This window comes from Prionailurus bengalensis, chromosome A2 (assembly GCF_016509475.1).
Source record: "Prionailurus bengalensis isolate Pbe53 chromosome A2, Fcat_Pben_1.1_paternal_pri, whole genome shotgun sequence".
NCBI lineage: Eukaryota > Metazoa > Chordata > Mammalia > Carnivora > Felidae > Prionailurus > Prionailurus bengalensis.
Genome location: NC_057348.1, coordinates 416,553 through 433,823, shown reverse-complemented (window position 1 = coordinate 433,823; position 17,271 = coordinate 416,553). Strand labels below are relative to the sequence as shown.

At 64.2% G+C, this 17,271-nt stretch overlaps 2 protein-coding genes across 2 annotated transcripts; one reads left to right on the top strand and one right to left on the bottom strand.

The window, feature by feature from the left end:
* Positions 1-984: 984 nt before the first annotated feature.
* KISS1R (KISS1 receptor) lies at positions 985-5,124 on the bottom strand. Its single transcript, XM_043586006.1, has 5 exons — positions 4,639-5,124; positions 3,161-3,285; positions 2,639-2,774; positions 2,093-2,325; positions 985-1,776 (listed from the first exon to the last, which is right to left on the bottom strand). Exons 1-5 carry the CDS (start codon positions 4,880-4,882, stop codon positions 1,372-1,374), a joined length of 1,143 nt encoding a protein of 380 aa, XP_043441941.1. The 5' UTR covers positions 4,883-5,124; the 3' UTR covers positions 985-1,371.
* A 2,422-nt stretch (positions 5,125-7,546) lies between these two features.
* On the top strand, positions 7,547-16,770 carry R3HDM4 (R3H domain containing 4). Its single transcript, XM_043586004.1, has 8 exons — positions 7,547-7,691; positions 12,489-12,643; positions 13,050-13,174; positions 13,612-13,735; positions 14,165-14,250; positions 14,711-14,796; positions 14,879-14,934; positions 15,698-16,770. The coding sequence occupies exons 1-8, from the start codon at positions 7,615-7,617 to the stop codon at positions 15,799-15,801; spliced, it is 813 nt and encodes a 270-aa protein (XP_043441939.1). The 5' UTR covers positions 7,547-7,614; the 3' UTR covers positions 15,802-16,770.
* Positions 16,771-17,271: the final 501 nt, after the last annotated feature.

Genomic DNA, 17,271 nt, shown 5'->3' with positions numbered 1-17,271 from the left:
TCCAGGAAGGCTTCCCGGAGGAGGAGGAGCCAGCTGAGCTGAGACTTGATGGATGAGTGAGGCACAGCTGGCACGACAGCCAGACCTGCATGTGCAAAGGCCCAGAGGCCAGAGGGATGGCAGCAGTTCAAACAGCTGCAGAGAGAGGGTGAGTTTGGAGGGCAGGGAGTGGGCGGGGGCGGCAGGGCCTGTGGGCAAAGGGGAGAATTCCACCCTCTTGTCCTGCCCGGTCTGGAGGCTGGTGTTGAAGACAAAAACAAGCCAGCTTCAGGCCAATGTCGAAATGGCCCTGTGTTTTGGCCTCTTGGTCTCACATTAACATCGCTGCCAATTGGGATTACTTGCAGGGCCATGCTGTTTCCAGATAAGTTGGGAGCCCTGGAGCCCTCCCAGAGATGGGCGGGGGTCCTGCGGGAGTGACTAAGCCTCAGCCGGCAGGGCTGTTGGGGGAAGGCTGAACTAATCCTGCGCAGGCAGCCCCACCCAAGCGACATCTGGGCGGGGCGAGGCTCTGACGGCTCGGCTCGCAGCAATCCGGGTGCAAACAGCGGTGTGAGGCTTCTGAGCCCGGGCCTCCAGGCTCTTCCTGGAACCTGTGCCAAGGGATGAGCCTGACTTTCCGGGAGCACCATGCGGCCATGCGGGGAGGAAGCCCAACAGCCACACGGGTGGGGGGTGGGGGGGTGGGGAGAGGACTGCTCCGCCACTAGGCCTGCCAGGAAGGCCTTCTGGGGCCTTCCAGGTCCGGCTGCTAGGTGCGCCCGTCCAGCGCAGCCGAGCCCGGTTACTCCACAGGCCCGGGAGTGAGAATCGGCCGCTCTTCTGCCTCCCTCCGCTGTGGGGCGCTTTCTCAAGGAGCCGTCCGTCCGTCCGCCCGTCCGTCCGTCTGTCCGGCGAGTGGCTCTGTGCACGTGCTCCAGGGAGCACCTGTGCACTCCGTGACACCCGCTGTTTCCCCAGCAGGGACGCTGGACACTCACCGGGTAGCAGTAACACTACTTTATTTCAGCACTTTAAAAATCGCACGCTGTTCACATGTCCGTATTTCTGAAAACGGGCCGAAGCTTATAACGTTACGATTGCAAGACGTCTGTCGGTGCTTTGGGGGAACGTTCCAGAGAGTGCCAGTATCAAAGTGTCTTCAATTTCAGGAAATACAGAAGTAATTAGGATATCAGTGGGAGCAGACATCACAGCAAATTCGTACCGAGGGGACATGGGGTGGGGGGGACGTTTTCACTATGGTTATCTTGCACAGAAACCGAGATATTCATAACCACATGCGAGCGGCCGCTGCTCAAACGGCACCTGTCCCACAGGGGCCCAGCTCTCTCCCCGCAGAATCCGCCCGGATTGGGGCCGGAGGCTCCCTCAGGACACCCGCACTCTCCCGGGCTTCGGGGGCCCGGCGGCGGCCAGGCGGCGCAGCTCCGTCGGGGGGGCGGCGGGGGCGGGCAGCCCGGAGCCCCGGGGCTGGCGGGGCCGCCGCGGGGCGCAGGGGCAGACCCGACGGAAGGCCTGCCGGAAGTGGGAGCCCAGGAACGCGTAGAGCAGCGGGTTCAGCGCCGAGTTGCCGTAGGACATGCAGTGTGCCCAGATCTTGAGCGCGTAGGCGGTGTAGCTGCGCGGGTGCCAGGCGCCCGCCGGGCCCAGCGCCTGCAGCACCAGGAACAGCTGGATGGGGCCCCAGCAGGCGGCGAAGAGCAGGACCACCGCGGCCACCAGCCGCGAGACCTTGGCCCGCACGGCGCCGGCCCGCTCTGCCAGCAGCCGGCCCTGCGGGGTGCAGGGGTGGTGAGGAAAGGCTGCGGGCTGGGCTGGCCGGGGCCACCCCGCAGAGCCCCCCCTCCGTGGTCGCTCACTCTTAAAGTAAGCTCCGGGGCCCAGCATGGGGCCTGAACTCGCGACCCCATGAGCAAAAGCGCCCCCTCTACTCGCTGAGCCGGCCGGGCGCCCCCAGAGCTCCCCTTCTTGAGCCTTGAGCCCCCCCCCCCCACTTCGCTGCCCGCTCTCCCCCCCCACCCCCGGTTCCTCCAGACGCGCGTCCCCCACACCGTGCCTCCACCCAGCCAGCCAGCCGGCGGCCGCTCACCTGCAGGGCGCCGTCGGCGGCCGCGGGGCTCACGGCGGTGCGGCCCAGGTGGCGCAGCATGGCCCCGTAGCAGGCGCAGGTGGCGACCAGCGGCAGCAGGTAGAGCGCCAACAGGTTGTAGAGCGCGAAGGCGCGCTCCAGGGCCCGGCTGGGGAAGACCTCGCTGCAGTAGGTGCGGGGCCCGGGCGAGAGGCGGTGCAGGGCGAGCACCGGCGCGGACACGGTGGCCGAGCCTGCGCCACACGACAAGGTGAAGAGCCTGCCCCGGGGACGAGGGACGCCAGGAGGCCAGGACCCCTACCCTCAGGTGCCCCCCGGGGCAGCGTCACTGGGCGCGCCTCGTAGGCGCGCGTCGTCCGGGGTCCACGCCTTCGGCGGCTCTTCGGAGGGAGCGCCCATGTCCCAGATGTGCGCACGGCCGGAGCCCAGTGAGGGGCGGTTGGCGGGGCGGGGCGGGGGGTGGGGGTGGGGGCGCCCAGGGCACGAAGGCTTGTCGTCCCCCCCCCACCCCCGCCTCGCCCCGTGCGGGGCTCGCGCTGCACTCACCCACCCAGATGCCGAGGCTGACCGCCAGAGCCAGGCGGGGTGTGCGGCGGCGCAGGGCGCGCAGTGGGAACACGGTCACGTACCAGCGGTCCACGCTCATGGCCGTCAGGGTGGCGCACGTGGCCTGCACCGAGACCTGGGGGAGGGGGCGAGAGCGGGCGTTTCGTCCCGTGCGCGGTGTGGGGCCTGTCCCGTCTGCGCCCACCCCGCGGGTGCCCCCACAGGTCCAAACACCCGGGCACAAACGGGACACGTCGCGGGAGGGCCTCCAGGGGCAGAGAGGGGGATCCCAGTGCGGGTTTGACCGGGCGGCTGGGGGTCCGCTGAGATGGGCAGAAGAAGCACAGCCATCCTAGGAAGGCGGGACAGGCGCGGGAGAAGGCGCCGGCCCACCTCCGCAAGCCCGGTCCCTAACTGTATCTCTGCCTTTTACGCGGTCCCCTTTCCTGTCCCCAGGCCCAGGCTCCACCTCCTCCTCGGCCCCGCCCCTGGACTCCGCGGCCCCTTCCCCAGCCCGCGCACCTGCTGCATGTAGTTGACGAACTTGCACATGAAGTCGCCCAGCACCCAGGCGGGCAGCGGGTAGAGCAGGGCCGTGAAGGGCACGCAGCACAACAGGAAGGTCACGTCCGTGGCCGCCAAGTTGGCTGCAGGAGGGAACACGCGGGGGCCTCAGCCACCCAACAGCCCGGCCCAGCCCCCACCCTTTCCTTGCCTTTCTCCGAGTAACCCGCAAGACCGCCTGGAAGATCCCCCGGCGTCCTTCGGCAGAGAAATTGGGGCGCCCTCCAGTCCCCCATTCGTACACGTCAAACATCCCCTCAGTACGGGTTTCGTGGCCATTCGAGCGACAGTCATTGCGCCCTGCGCGCCCCCGTCGGGGCTGGAGAGCCGGGGCGCGCCCCCGTCGGGGCTGGGAGAGCTGGGGTTGCGCCCCCGTCCGAGCCGGGAGAGCCGGGGTTGTGCCCCCGTGGAGGCTGGCAGAGCCGGGGTTGCGCCTCCGTCGCGGCTGGGAGAGCCGGGGCGCGCCCCCGTCGAGGCTGGGAGAGCTGGGGTTGCGTCCCCATCCGGGCTGGGAGAGCCGGGGTTGCGCCCTCGTCCGAGCTGGGGAGAGCCGGGGCGCGCCCCCGTCCGGGCTGGGGGAGCCGGGGTTGCGCCCCCGTGGAGGCTGGGAGAGCCGGGGTTGCGCCCCCGTGGAGGCTGGCAGAGCCGGGGTTGCGCCTCCGTCGCGGCTGGGAGAGTCGGGGCGCGCCCCCGTCGAGGCTGGGAGAGCCGGGGTTGCGCACCCGTGGAGGCTGGCAGAGCCGGGGTTGCGCCTCCGTCGCGGCTGGGAGAGTCGGGGCGCGCCCCCGTCGAGGTTGGAGAGCCGGGGTTGCGTCCCCGTCCGGGCCGGGAGAGCCGGGGTTGCGCCCCCGTGGAGGCTGGCAGAGCCGGGGTTGCGACCCTTCCGGGCTGGGAGAGCCGGGGCGCGCCCCCGTCCGGGCTGGGAGAGCCGGGGTTGCGCCCTCGTCCGAGCTGGGGAGAGCCGGCGCGCGCCCCCGTCCCCTCTGAACCTGCCTCCGGGTCTGCATGCTGGAGACAGTGGCGCTGCCCAGCAGCCACCACAGAATAGGGGAAAAGGAGCACTCACCTGAGCCAAGTCGGTCGGCCCATCATACAAATGTGTGAACCGAGCCTTTCATTGGCGCAAGGGTCGCAAACCGGGCTCCCGCGGGCCTAGCAGCCCCTCTCCCTACTTTCATTCATAGGACACCGTGTCACAAGAACCACGTTTTAACCAGACACCTTCCTCAGGGCCAGGCCAAGCTCTCCACCGGCCACTGTCCAGACTCCAGAGTTCTCGAGCTCTAGCCCAAGAGTCAGGGACAGTAGGGACGGGACCTGCTCCCTGCACGGGGCGGGGGGCGGGGGTGCCGTCTGGGAGAGCACAGCGCGCTAGGAGGCCCCCTGGGCCTCTCTGGGGACCCCCGGAGTGGCCGGCAGGTTCCCCGGGCGCTCACCTATGTAAAAGTTGGTCACCGTCCGCATCTGCTTGTGGCGGCAGATGACGAAAATGACGAGCGAGTTCCCTGCCAGCCCGAGCAGCATCAGCGCCACGAAGGAAACTGGCACGAGCCAGGCGTCCACCGGCCGCGGCACGGGGGCCCGGCCGTCCGAGGCGTCGGCGCCACAGCCCGGGCAGACCGTCGCGTTGGCCGGCGCCCACCAGGACGCGTTGGGCGCGGACGTGGCCACGGCGCGCATGGCTTCGCCGCCCTCTTCCCCCTGGCCGCCCGCCGGATTGCGCCCAGGCGGCGACCTTCCTCCTCGCTGCCTGCTGGGGACACGCCCGCGGAGCCTGGGAAGGGTCTCGGCTGCAGGCCGCCAGACCCGGAGGGCGACGCCGCCGGGCAGGGCGGCTTCTCTGCTGCCGACGCAGCCGCGGCCACTTTATACCCTGCGCCCCCCTGGTCCCCGCCTCCCCGCCTCTCCCGCAGCCGCTGGCCACTCCTTCACCTGCCCGTGCGCCCTCCACTCACGTGCACAGCCACCTTCTCGTCCTTTCCCTCTCCTTGCACAGTCTGGCCCCGGAGCCCTGGAGGGGACAGGCTGGAGGTGGGGCTCGCGGGACCAGGGGAGAGGGGAGGGGGGAGGCTGTGTGGAGGCTGCTGTGGACCCTAGAGGGCGAGCCTAACCAGGGGGTTGAGACTCAGAGGACAGGCAAGAGGCGGGGACAAAACAGAGACCAGAGAAGGCGCCCTGTTAGCCTTCCGCGTGGCTGGGGCCCCGGGTGGGTGGGCCCTGGCTGGCAGGGAGGCCAGCCCCCATCAGAGGCTGGGAGAAGGGGCACTGGAGAGCCATGGAAGGCTCAGAGCAGGGCAGGTCTGCCGGGGAACTGGCAGTTAGAAGACACCTGTTCTTTTTCATATGTATATATTTTTAACGTTAATTATTTTTGAGAGCGAGACAGAGGGACAGAGCACAAGCGGGGGTGGGGGGGGGGTGGGACAGACAGAGAGGGAGACAGAGAATCTGAAGCAGGCTCCAGGCTCTGAGCTGTCAGCGCAGAGCCCAAGGTGGGCACGAGATCATGGCCTGAGCCAGAATCAGACGCTAACCGACTGAGCCACCGGGCGCCCCTAGAAGATACCTGTTCTTGACGTACACAGCCTGCGGGGACTCCTTGGCTGTGGGTGGGGGTGTGGCCCCCTGCCTGACTGGCTGCCCCTATTGGACGCTCGCACTGGGGGCGTGGCCACCTGTGCCACTGGGGTAGGACCAGGTGGAGGGCAGTTTGCAAGGGCGCGTGTACCCCACGTACCCCAGATACTTTTTCTGTCCACCCGCTTTCCATCTTGAGGACGATTCTGGACAACGGCTTAAACAATCAGAAAAGGAAGAGAAACTTCTTTGAGGTGGGGGCTGTGGGGAGAGCAGCGGCAGCTCCTGGGGCGGCCGAGGGTCCAGGCGGGTGTCAGGAGGGTACCAACCCAGGTTCCCCAGAAAGGAGACCCCAGAATGGGGGGGAGGCCCGGTTGTATGCTCTAGAATTAGCACATTTATTGGGCAGTTAGTTCTCGGGGGCGGGAGCAGGAACCAATCCCCACCCCCCAGAACCAGCCCCCCCCCAGGACCCCCTGCTGGCCGCCCCCCCCCCCCCCGCAGGCGCCTTCTCTCTGGATTTATATCACCTTTGATTCATTTGGCTCTTTTCACATTTATCCGTTTGATGCCACATAGTGCGCGCTTTGGGGGCTCTTTTAGCAGCCCCTCCCCCGTACCCTGTGTGTTTGTTAAAGTGACCCGGTCATTCTCCGGCACAGTTTCCAACAGGCTGTCTGCGGCCGCTGTCTCCCTGTGGCGCCTCTTCACGTGGTCCTGGTTTCCACTTTTCTTGTAGACTGAAGGGTGGGTTCCAGCCAGATTCCACAGGTTCGATTCTCTGCTCCCAACCCTCCCACAGCTCCCCGTTGCCAGACCCGCCATCACAGGACCGCAGGGCTCACGGGTCCACCCTCGGCCCTGTGCCTCCTTCCCCCTCATGCTCACTCATCACCCTGCTCTGGTCACTCTGGATACCTCAGGGCCTTTGCACTGGCTGTCCTCTCTGCCTGACACACTCTTCTCACTTTGCAGCCTGCCAGTCCCTCTCTCGGAGAACTCCTCTTTCCTGCCCCACTCCCAGGGGAAAGGGTCTGTCCTGGCCACTGCCACACCCCAGAGCCCATCACTGGGCCCTGCTGACAGTGGACATTTGTTAAATGAACAAATCCTCAGGGGTGAAAGGGGGTGGGAACTGATGTTGCCCTATGTAAAAAAAAAAAAATTGTTTTATTAAAATTTTTAAAAATTATTATGCTTATTTCTTTTGAGAGGGAGACAGAGTGTGAGTGGGGGAGGAGCAGAGAGAGAGGAAGACACAGAATCTGAAGCAGCTCCAGGCTCGGAGCTGTCAGCACAGAGTCCCAACAGGGCTCGAACCCACGGACCGCGAGATCATGACCCAAGCCCAAGTCAGAGCTTAATCGACTGAGCCACCTAGGCGCCCCCCCCCCCTCCTTTTAACGTCTATTTTCAGAGATGAGTAAAGGAGTCAGGGCTCCAGGGGCCGCACTGAAACAGGACTGGGAGAGTCTGGTGGACTCGGGGCTGGGGGCCGGGGTGGGGGCGCGGCTTGGGTCATTTCATCTGTCTCCTGCCTCTGAAATGGATGCCCCCCTCTTTCCTAGCTCCCCAGGCCTCGGTTTCCCCGACCATCCCCTGGAGGCTGGGTGCCCCGCCCACCGGCCTCCAGGCTTCGGGGGCGGGGATCTCGCTACCCGCCGCCTCGGTCTCCCCGTGTGTGCCCCGGGATCTGGCTGGCCCTGCGGCCTCGGTCCCCGCCCCGCGCGTCCAGCCTCCAGGCCCCGCCCCGGCCCGCCTCTGGGCGCCCGTCACTTCCTGCTCGGCCCGAGAAGGCCCTGCCGGGCGGCGGCGGCGGCAGCAGCGTCCGGGCCATGGTCGCGCTGGAGAACCCGGAGGGCGGCTCGGAGGCGGCGGCGGTGGGAAGCGCCCCCGGCGGGCGGCGGACGCTGTGAGCGCGGCGGGGCGGGCGGGGCACGCCCTCCAGGACTCCGGGGCCCCTCCCCTCTCCCCTCTCCCCTCTCCCCTCTCCGCTCTCCCCTCTCCCCTCTCCCCTCTCCCCTCTCCCCTCGGGTCCGGCTGCAGCCCCAGGCCCGCCCCGCCCCTTTTCCTTGGGGGTGCCCCCGACCGTGGTGGGGGTGGGAGGAGGGGGCTTTGTCGTCCCCCGGGGGGGATCCCACCCCCGACCGGCCCGCGCGTCTGCTGGGCGGAGGGAGGCACCCGGTTCGTGCGTTGGCGTGCCCCCGGGGCCCAGAAGTGCCCCCTCAGCCCCGCGCCCGCGTATTGTCTCGCTTTGGGGGTGTCGTGCGCCTGGCCGCCCGCTCGGGTGAGGTGGCGAGGTGGTGTCGCTGCGCGCCGCGTCCCCCGAGTCCGTTTTGGTGTTGCGGGCGCTAACGCACGAGCCGCTGTCCCCCCACGCGGGGTCTGCACCCCACAGCCAGTCCGGTGCGCGCCCCATGGGGTTTTCCAGCCCCCACCCCCCGAGGACATAGGGCTCTTTGTTCGCGTCTGAGTACTTAACTGGGGGGGGGGGTGCTTCAACACCAGGTCAGCGGGAGCGGGAGGGGGCGGGGCCGCCGCTGCAGGTAGGACCCCAGAGGGGCCGGGCACACTTCCGCGGAAGCGGGGTGTTTATGCCCAAAACCGCGCTGTCGCCCCCTGGTCCTGGGGGGGTGGGGGGCGGGGAGCGAGGAATCGGCTGCCTAGTCGTCCGTCCGTGTGCCGGTCAGTCACTCCAGCTTCTGTGCCTCAGTTTCTCCATCTGTACAACGAGATAGACCAGCGGCCTCTTCTCGCAGTGCCTGGGACGAGGTGGGGGGTGTCAGGGACCCTGCGCTCAGAGGTGCCCCGCAAAAGGACGCGCGCATTCTGTGTTGTCCCAAGCGTCTCATTCTGTTTCGTTGCCGCTGTGCTGTTACGATTTCCGCCCGGTACCTGCCCGGAGGCCACGTGGGTCTCCACAGACCTGGGACTTCCCTTCTCTGAAGGGGCCTTAAGCACCCAGAGCGGGTATTAACTTGCCAGGTGGGTGCCACCGCGGCACCCCGTGTCCCCCGGGGTGTGGCCGCTGCTGGGGGCCGCGGGGCCCCGCCCCAGCCTGAGTCACCTCCGCTCGGAGCCCTCCCCCCTTGGTTTCCTGCTTCGGGAAGTAGGTTCCTCTCTTGCTTGTCCCTGGGGGAGGGGGACCGGTGCCACAGAAGGTACCCTGGAGCCCAACAGAGCAGGTGGCGAGAGGCCCCCTTTCAGAACCCGCGGGGAACAGAACTGGGGGAGACAAAGGAGGCTGTCTGTTCTCCCCAGACCCAAGCTGACTTAGCAGCTGTTTCTACCTGGGGCCTGTCCACCCTCACTGGACAGGCACCTTGAGGACACGGACATTTCCTGAGGCCTGTCAGGTCCAGGAAGCCTAAGGCACCCCGCCTGCGTTGCCGGTTTCCCCATCCGTGAAGCGGTCTCTGTGGGCAGGTGCCCGGGCCACAGCAGGGGCGGGGCCGACCCCATCCCGTCTGCAAGCGTGTAGTTCAGGAAAAGAGGGTTAAATAGTAAATAGATGAGTAGACCAGCTGGTTCTGGGCAGCAACAGGTGAGGCGGGGTAATGGGGCTGGTCGGGCTGTCCAGGAGCACGGCGGTTTCTCCCAGGAGGTGGCATTTGAGCCGACGGCAGACTGTGCCAAGAAAGGTACTTCCGGCAGAAGGCTCAGCAAAGGCCCTGAGGTAGACTGTTCCTGGGGGCTTTGGGGCACGGTGAAGGGAGCAGAGGATGGGGTGAGGCACTGATTTTTGATGTGTGGGTGTGTTTTACACAACTTTGTGCTGCCACACGTCCCTCTCCCGTCAGCCTTCGTTACAGATCCGATTTGCTGGGCACTTGTGGGTTGCCATCTCTGTCCTGCCCGCTTCTGCTGTCCTCTCTTCCTCCAGTGGGGACCAGGCCCGGTCGTTGGCCCTGGAGACCACACGTTTCTTGTCTCCTGCTGGAATTTGGTTGAGGTCAGCAAGCTTGAGTTGGTGGTGGGACTCGATTTCCAGTGCTCGGCTCAGCGCAGGAGGCCCACGAGAGGGTGGCGAGCCCTCCAGAAGCCTATGGGGCCGGACACAGGCCCCTGTGGTCCCGGTGCAGGGCAGGGCAGGGCTTCTGATGCCAGGTCAAGATGGAGCTGGGCCTTGCCCTCAGGGTTCTGGGGAGCCATGCATGGTGGTGGAGCAAGGGAGGGCCCCGTTGGGTCTCAACCAGGTGTGGGGGTGGTCTGAGGGGCCCAGAGGGAAGCAGGAGGCTGAATGGTTCAAGGGGGTGTTGCTGTTCCGACCGGGTTCAAATCCTGGCTCTGCCACTCTCAAGAGGTGATGGGGAAGCCCCATTTCTCCGAGCCCCAAGTCCTGAGGACTCAGCTCTGCTCTGACATCTCCTGATAACCACCCCCCGCGCCGGATGCGGACTCTGTTATCAGCCCCACCAGGCTGCCGTTCTGGACGCTGTCCAGCTGCCAAGGTGGAGACACAGGCATTGGAGCCCAGGGAGAGCTACGGTGAACTGGGGCTTGGGGTGGGCCTCAGGGAGGCAGCCCTCAGTTTGGATCCAGCCTCACAGTCACTGGCTCTGTGCTGACTTGATTTACCTCTCCCCGTGCCGGCCGGCCGCCTTCCTCGCAACTGTGGGATCTTGAGATAATGACTTTGTGTCTCAGTTGCTAAGTTAATGGGCCTCAACATAGTATCACCAGCCTCCTGCATGATAGTGATGGTGAAAATGAATATTCACAACAGCGTGGCAGAGGGGGTGACCTCCCCATGACAGGAGGAAACCAAGCAAGTTGCAGCTGGGTTGATGTCTGCCCTGGCCCCTTGTGGCCCTGACTGTCCCCTTTCAGGCTCACAGAGGCCGTTTGTTATTTTTTTTTCTTTTTTAATGTAAGCCCCAACACAGGGCTTGAACTCATAACCCAGAGATCAGGGCCTGAGCTGAGATCAAGAGTCAGACGCTTAACCAACTGAGCCACCCAGGCGCCCCACACAGAGGCCATTCTTGTCCTAACTTGGCAGAGAGTGAGCTGAGGCTCCCGGTTCCACCGTGAAGCATCCTAGCTAGGATTTGAACTCGGGGCTGAGATTCCAGGACCCGAACTGTACCTCTGCCGTGTGCTCCTGTTGATGGGTACTAGTGCGTGTGTGAGTTTATTCGTCAGACAGCAGCATGGATTTGGGCAGAAACTGTTACCCGGGGAGCCCGTGCTGCTTACCTGCTCCACTGTGACCTCATGCCGTGCGGAGTCTCATCAGCCTGTTTGCTTTTTGATCAAGATGTAATGGCCATTCTACAGAGGACAGATGCTTAAGGCGGGGGACGCTTTACATATGTATAGACCCCACGGAGCACTCGCTTCATTCCTAACCCCTACAGGGTCTCTGCCACAGTCCTGGAGTTTCACGGTTTTCTAGAGCCTACTGGTGGCTTGGAGGGAAGAGGCCACACTTCTGTTTTTAATTTGTGTCCTGGGAACTTTGGGTACCAGAAAGTTTGGGGGGCATTTTGGACTCGGAGTCCAGTCAGTCTTGGAATTGTGGGATTTTTTTGAGAACGGATGCGGCAGTCGGTTTTTGGACCACTTGCTGGGTGCCAGGCTTGGTGGGTGAGTGTCTGCGTGGGGACTTCGGTGGACGAGGCTGGCAGTCTACGGTGATCAGGAAAACAAAGCAGTGACATATTACATAAGGGGGCCGGGGTCTCCCTGACAGGTTAGAACAGAGCCAAAGGAGATGTTCAAAGGAGTGAGCCATTCAGATGCAGGGGGAGCGTGCACCGGGCAGGGGGTACAGGCCGGCGGGTGGGCCGGCGTGTGGCATTGCTGGAGGGGCGGTGAGGAGACCCTGTGGCTGGAGCAGACAGAGGGAGAGGGAGTTAGGACACGGGAGGGGCCATCCTGGCGCCCAGACCCTCTGAGGGTCAGGATCCACCATTGCCCCTGCAGTGTGAGGGTTTTGTGGCCCAGTGGGGACCATCCCCCCTGTGGTCTGGGGGTCGCCAGGGGCTGACCTGGAAGCCTGGAACTCGCCAGGATGTTTCCATCCAGTGCTCCGTCCCGGCCCCGTGTCGTATCTGCAGCTGGCCCGTGGGTCCCCAGTGGGACGCCTGGCCATGCGGCTAATTCATCTACACATTAATGCCATTTGCTTGGAGGACAGCAGATTAGTTCCAAGGGGGGCACATTTCGGGGGGACTCCAGGGTCAGAAGGCAGATAGACTTGGCCGTCACCTTCAGCTTCCGGGGGATGTTTCTCGGTGTCTCTGCTGCTGGCATGGGGGTTGCTCCATTAAATCGAGTCTTTTGATGGGGTGCCCGGCTGGGAGCCCCACATTGGGTACAGAGATTGCTTAAATAAACTTTTAAAAAGTCTCAAAAAAAAAAATAATAAGGCCTCTTGAGAAACTCCAAGAGGAGGGCAGTGTTCAAACCTGGAGACTCTGGGTCCCACTAGCTTGCGGCAAGATCCGGAAGCCTGGGAACTTTTCTTGGCCACCCACCCAAGGTGTGAATGCAGGCCAGTGTCTGCTCCTCTCTGAGCCCCAGTTTACTAATCTGTCATCACGACTGTACGGGCCTCCTGGGGGATGTGACCATGAAACAAACGGCAATTTTAAGGGTCTAGGGCTCCCGTTGCTGAGGGAAACCAAGCGGCAGTGGCCATGGTGGGGGTCCTGGCCTGTGTTGGCCCTGAGGCCTGCCTCCCCACCCCCACCCCGGCCCACAGGCCCCTTCCGGGCTGCCTGCCCGCTCTAGCTGGCTCCCAGGTGAAGAGGCTGTCAGCATCCAAGCGGAAGCAACACTTCATCAACCAGGCCGTGCGGAACTCAGACCTCGTGCCCAAGGCCAAGGGCCGGAAGAGCCTTCAGCGTCTAGAGAACAGTGAGCGGGGGCTGGGGGCACCTCCGGGGGGTTCCTGGGGCCCAGATGAGAACTGTGTGTCTGTTGGTATCACCTGGTGCCTTTACCCTGAGTCTGACCCTGAGCTGGCAATGCTGGCAGTGGGCTATAAGGAGCTCTGGGCGTTGGAGCTCAGGTTTTGAAAGATGTATAGGAGTTCAACGAGCCCGGGAGAAGGAGGGGTTCTGGAGGTGGAGGCTAGATGGTTTCTGCGCCTTCTGGGAAAGACAGGTGGAGCATGGGGGTGGGGAGACCAGTGTGAGCCAGAGCGTAAAGGCCCTACATACATACAGAGGCCAGGGGAGGAAACATGGTCCTTGGGTTTCTAAGGAGACTGGGGGGCCCCAAATGCCACCCCCCAGCCCAGAGACCATCTGTTTCCATCTAGCCCAGTACCTCCTAACGCTGCTGGAGACAGACGGGGGCACAGCTGGTCTGGACGATGGGGACCTGGCCCCCCCCGCAGCACCCGGCATCTTCGCAGAGGCCTGCAGCAATGAGACCTACATGGAGGTGGGGCCCCCGTGCCCTGGTCACTGCCTCCCTCTGCTCCGGCCACGCGGGCCTCCTCTCTGTTCTCGCTTCCGCTGCCGCACGCGGCCTATGCTGGTCCCTCGGTCAGGAGCACCATCTGCACCCATGCCCCTCTGGTTCCTCTATGCCCACCCTCTCTGTTTCCCTGGGGATCCCCAGACAAAGCCAGAACTCCCACGTACCCCACAAGTTTCCGGCACTCCCGATTCATCTGCCCCTCATTGGGAATGAAGGACTCCACCGAGGGCACATTTGGTCCATACCAATCCCTGCCGGAGGAGCGGTCTGCGGGTACCCTTAGCGGGCGAACGTGTCCCGCACGTGTATTTCCGCACACTTTGTGGCCCTCTGTGGGCATTGGCCATATGGAGAACCCGGGGCTGAGAACGCCCGGGTCCAGCGCGCCTCTCTTCTAGGTCTGGAATGACTTCATGAACCGCTCTGGGGAGGAGCAGGAACGGGTTCTCCGCTACCTGGAGGATGAGGGCAAGAGCAAGGCACGGAGGAGGGGGCCCGGCCGCGGGGAGGATCGAAGGAGAGGTGCGGGCCTGGACGGGAGGTTGGGGGGACCAGAGGTACGGAGGGTGTACGCCTAGCTGATCCTGTGTGGGCGGGCCAGGGACGGGGAGGAGCCAGGCGTGTGGGCGGTGCTCGGGGCAGAGGAGGGGAGGAGCCAGTGTGTGGGTGGTGCCCGGGCAGAGCTGGGGAGGGGCTTGGTGTGTGGGCGGTGCCCAGGGACAAGGGGAGGGATGCCACGTGTGGGCGGTGCCTGGGGGGGAGTGGGGAGGGACCCAGCGAGTGGGCAGTGCTTGGGGGAGACGTGGGGAGGAGCCCTGTGTGGGGGCGTTGCCCGGGGAGGGGAGGAACCTAGTGTGTGGGCGGTGCCCAGGGACAGGTGTGGAGGAGCCGGCGTGTGGGGCGGGCCAGGGGCTTGCTCTAGACGCTGCCCCAAGCCCAGAACTCTTGCAGAGGACCCAGCCTACACACCCCGTGAGTGCTTCCAGCGCATCAGCCGGCGTCTGAGAACTGTCCTCAAGCGGAGCCGCATCCCCATGGTGAATACCAGGCCAGGCCTCATCTTTTTCCACCTGCCTGTTTTTTTTTAATTACCTTTTTTCCCTCACTTTCTCAATTGGTGGTGGTGTCAGGGGTAGTCCGTTACCCAGTGCAGGTGGTATTGGTGACAAGGCAGTACACAGGCCAGGGTGATCAGAGTGCAGGAACTGGGCCGGGAATGGGCTTTCCATGAGGGTGGGAGGGGCAAGGCCAATGACAGTGGGTACTGCGGGATGTGTAGGAAGGAGTTCACCAGGAGGAGGGCACAGGGGTTCAGAAGCATGGGGATATCTCAGTGCCTGGTATCTTCGGAAAGGGTTATGTAGCTTCATATAGCAGGTCAGAAGCCACGTTTGAACCCAGGGCTTTGGGCTCCAGAGGCTCCCCTGGGCATGGGGCGTAGACAGCTTGGCCCCAGCCTCATAGTTGGCCTCACCCCTAGACCTGTTTCCCCTGCAGGAAACTCTGGAGACCTGGGAGGAGAGGCTGCTGAGGTTTTTCTCTGTGTCTCCCCAGGCCGTGTACACGGCCATGCTGGACAACAGGTGACAGGGTGGGGATGAGCCCAATGTGCCCCTCCAGGGACTGGCTCTGGCTCTCCACCGCTTACCTTCCGTTCCTCTCCAGTTTCGAGAGACTCCTGCTTCACGCCATCTGTCAGTACATGGACCTCATCTCAGCCAGTAAGTGCTGCCGACCCACGGGGCCCCACCTGGCTGATGCACCCTGGGGACACCAAGGCCCGAGTCACAGAGGGCCTGGGTACTGGGGGGGCGGTGCTTCTGGAGGAGGAGGGGCAGCATGAGCAAAAGCTCTTGCGCGAGTTCGAGTTCTTTGGAAGCTCCCTGTGCGTCTGGCTCCATGCTGGGTGCAAGGTTGTTTAGCTGCAGCTCTCCCTGCAGCCCCCCTCCACCGTGCCACCCAGGTGACTTCGGCGAGTCCCCCTCCTGGGGCCTGTGTCTCCGCTTTTACCACGGGGGTGTTCTCGGGACACAGTGCCCCAGGGAGAGTCCTCACGGCCTCTGGGTGCGCCGCCTCCTTGCTCCTCTGCTCCGCCTCCTGCCCGGAGTTGCTGAGGTGACGGTTTCCATGGCAACTCAGGGACGGCCCCTCCCACGCTCCCTTCCCTTTGTTCCCACAGACTCGGGACGGAGGGGCTGGGCTGGGGGTGCTTCCCCGCAGGAGTTGGGCCACGGCCGGGACACGGAGGAGCAGGGGCCCTGGCAAGATGGGAGGAGGGGAGATGGAATGCGCTCGGGTGTGCGTGGCTGGTTCAGGTTCGGGAGTGAAGGGAGGTGGGGCGGGTGGGGGTTGGGCCACTCGAGCCCTGAGGCGGAAGCAGCCCCCCCCACCCCGCCACCCCCCGTGAGGGCAGGGATGGAGGCGGTGACCTCGCGTGCCCTCCCCCCATGCTGTCCTCAACGTTGCGCCCCGTGCCCCTTACAGGTGCCGACCTGGAGGGCAAGAGGCAGATGAGAGTCAGCAACCGCCACCTGGACTTCCTGCCACCGGGACTGCTCCTGTCCGCGTATCTGGAGCAGCGCAGCTGATGGCCGCCCCCCTCCCCCTCCCCCTCCCCCTCCCCCGCCCCCAGCCTCCCCTCCCCCAGGCCTCCCGTGCCATTCGCTAAAGTGTCTTTATTATTTGGAGGATTTGTCCCTGCAGACGTGCTCTACCCCTGGGGGGGGGGGGGTGGCTATCACGCTGACTCCTTCCCAGCCCGCCTCTCCCAGATAAACGCGAGGCCCTGGCCCCCCACACCGGACTGTCCTGGCCTTGCAGCTCCCCGCTCCGGGACTTGAGTTTGAGCGAGGAGACCCGGCCTGGTCACTTCCGTGTTCCTTCTTCGTTCAGCTTTTTCGGCCCCGTCTGAAACTTAAGCAAGGAGCGGCAGGCTGGGTTTTTATCACTTTTAATGAATTTGGCATGATTTGTTGTAGATTTTAAAATTTCCCTTTTGGGAAGAAACACCAAAAACTTGCCCCAACTGATAAATCGGGGGACTTTGTTCCAGTCCCTGTTTGATCCTCCCCCATCCCCCAGCTTTTGGCTTGGATGTGGGGGAGGGGGGCCTGGGGCTCCGCCCCTTTTTCCAGGTGTGTTCTGTTGTGTGCGCCTGCGCGTGTGCCCCACGCCCTAGGACAGGGGCTGCATCTTAAAGGCTGGTCTTGCCACCCTTTTGGAACATGTTTGTCCTCCACGGGTGGCTTTTGGTGGCTCTTGGGGCCCCATTTGCTCTACACACTTCCTCCCTTCATCCTGCGGGATCAGGACTTCCAGCCAGAAGCCTCTGCCCTAGGACTGCCCCATTCCCCTGTCCGTGTCCCTTGCCCTTCCCCTAGCCTAGCTCTGGCCTGTTGCCTTGGGCTGACCTCTCACTGGCCACCCTGGCATGTCCCACAAGAGCAGGGCTGGGGGACCCCTCCCGTGTGTGTGTGTGTGTGTGTGTGTGTGTGTGTGTGTGTCTAGTTGTGCTTTGGGAAAAGTGGAGAGTTCAATAAATTTCTGGTGCTCTGGTCTCTGGTCTCCAGCTGTGGGGCTTTCCTTGGGGGTATGGCTGGGGGGGGGGGCAGGTGCACAGAGGTGCTCAGGATGTGTGGAGTCTCAGTCGCTGAGGGCCGAAGGCCTGGGGATGAAGCCTTACACTGAGGAGGCGTGTAGGGAGAGGCCGCTGGTTCTGCCCCCTGGCTCGTGCCCTTCCCAGGTGCCCACGTTCCAACCCCAGCTCCACCATTTCCCAGCTGCCCACCGTCCAAAAAGTCACTTGTGTGATCGTCCTGGGGTGGCCAGGACAAAGTACCCCAGCTGTGGCTTAAAACCACAGGAATTTCTTGTCTCCCAGTCCTGGAAGCCAGAGTCGAAACCCAACCTGTGGCAGGGCTGTGAAGCTCCAGGGGAGGGGCCTTCTTGCCTCTTCGAGCTTCTGGGGGTCCCTGGCATTCCTTGGCCTGTGGCCACCTCATTCCAGCCCCTGCCTGCGTCTTCACGTGGCCTCCCTGTGTGTGTCCGGGATTGGCCCA

What these genes read in the sequence shown, in the direction of transcription:
- KISS1R (XM_043586006.1), bottom strand. Translation starts at nt 4,882, where the DNA reads ATGCGCGCCGTGGCCACGTCCGCGCCCAACGCGTCCTGGTGGGCGCCG. An exon ending in TCGTCAACTACATGCAGCAG is followed by an intron (nt 2,775 to 3,160) that starts GTGCGCGGGCTG and finishes CCCCTCCCCCAG; the next exon opens with GTCTCGGTGCAGGCCACGTG. An exon ending in CCGCCGACGGCGCCCTGCAG is followed by an intron (nt 1,777 to 2,092) that starts GTGAGCGGCCGC and finishes TGCACCCCGCAG; the next exon opens with GGCCGGCTGCTGGCAGAGCG.
- R3HDM4 (XM_043586004.1), top strand. Translation starts at nt 7,615, where the DNA reads ATGGTCGCGCTGGAGAACCCGGAGGGCGGCTCGGAGGCGGCGGCGGTG. An exon ending in GCAATGAGACCTACATGGAG is followed by an intron (nt 13,175 to 13,611) that starts GTGGGGCCCCCG and finishes CCTCTCTTCTAG; the next exon opens with GTCTGGAATGACTTCATGAA. An exon ending in AGCGGAGCCGCATCCCCATG is followed by an intron (nt 14,251 to 14,710) that starts GTGAATACCAGG and finishes TTTCCCCTGCAG; the next exon opens with GAAACTCTGGAGACCTGGGA.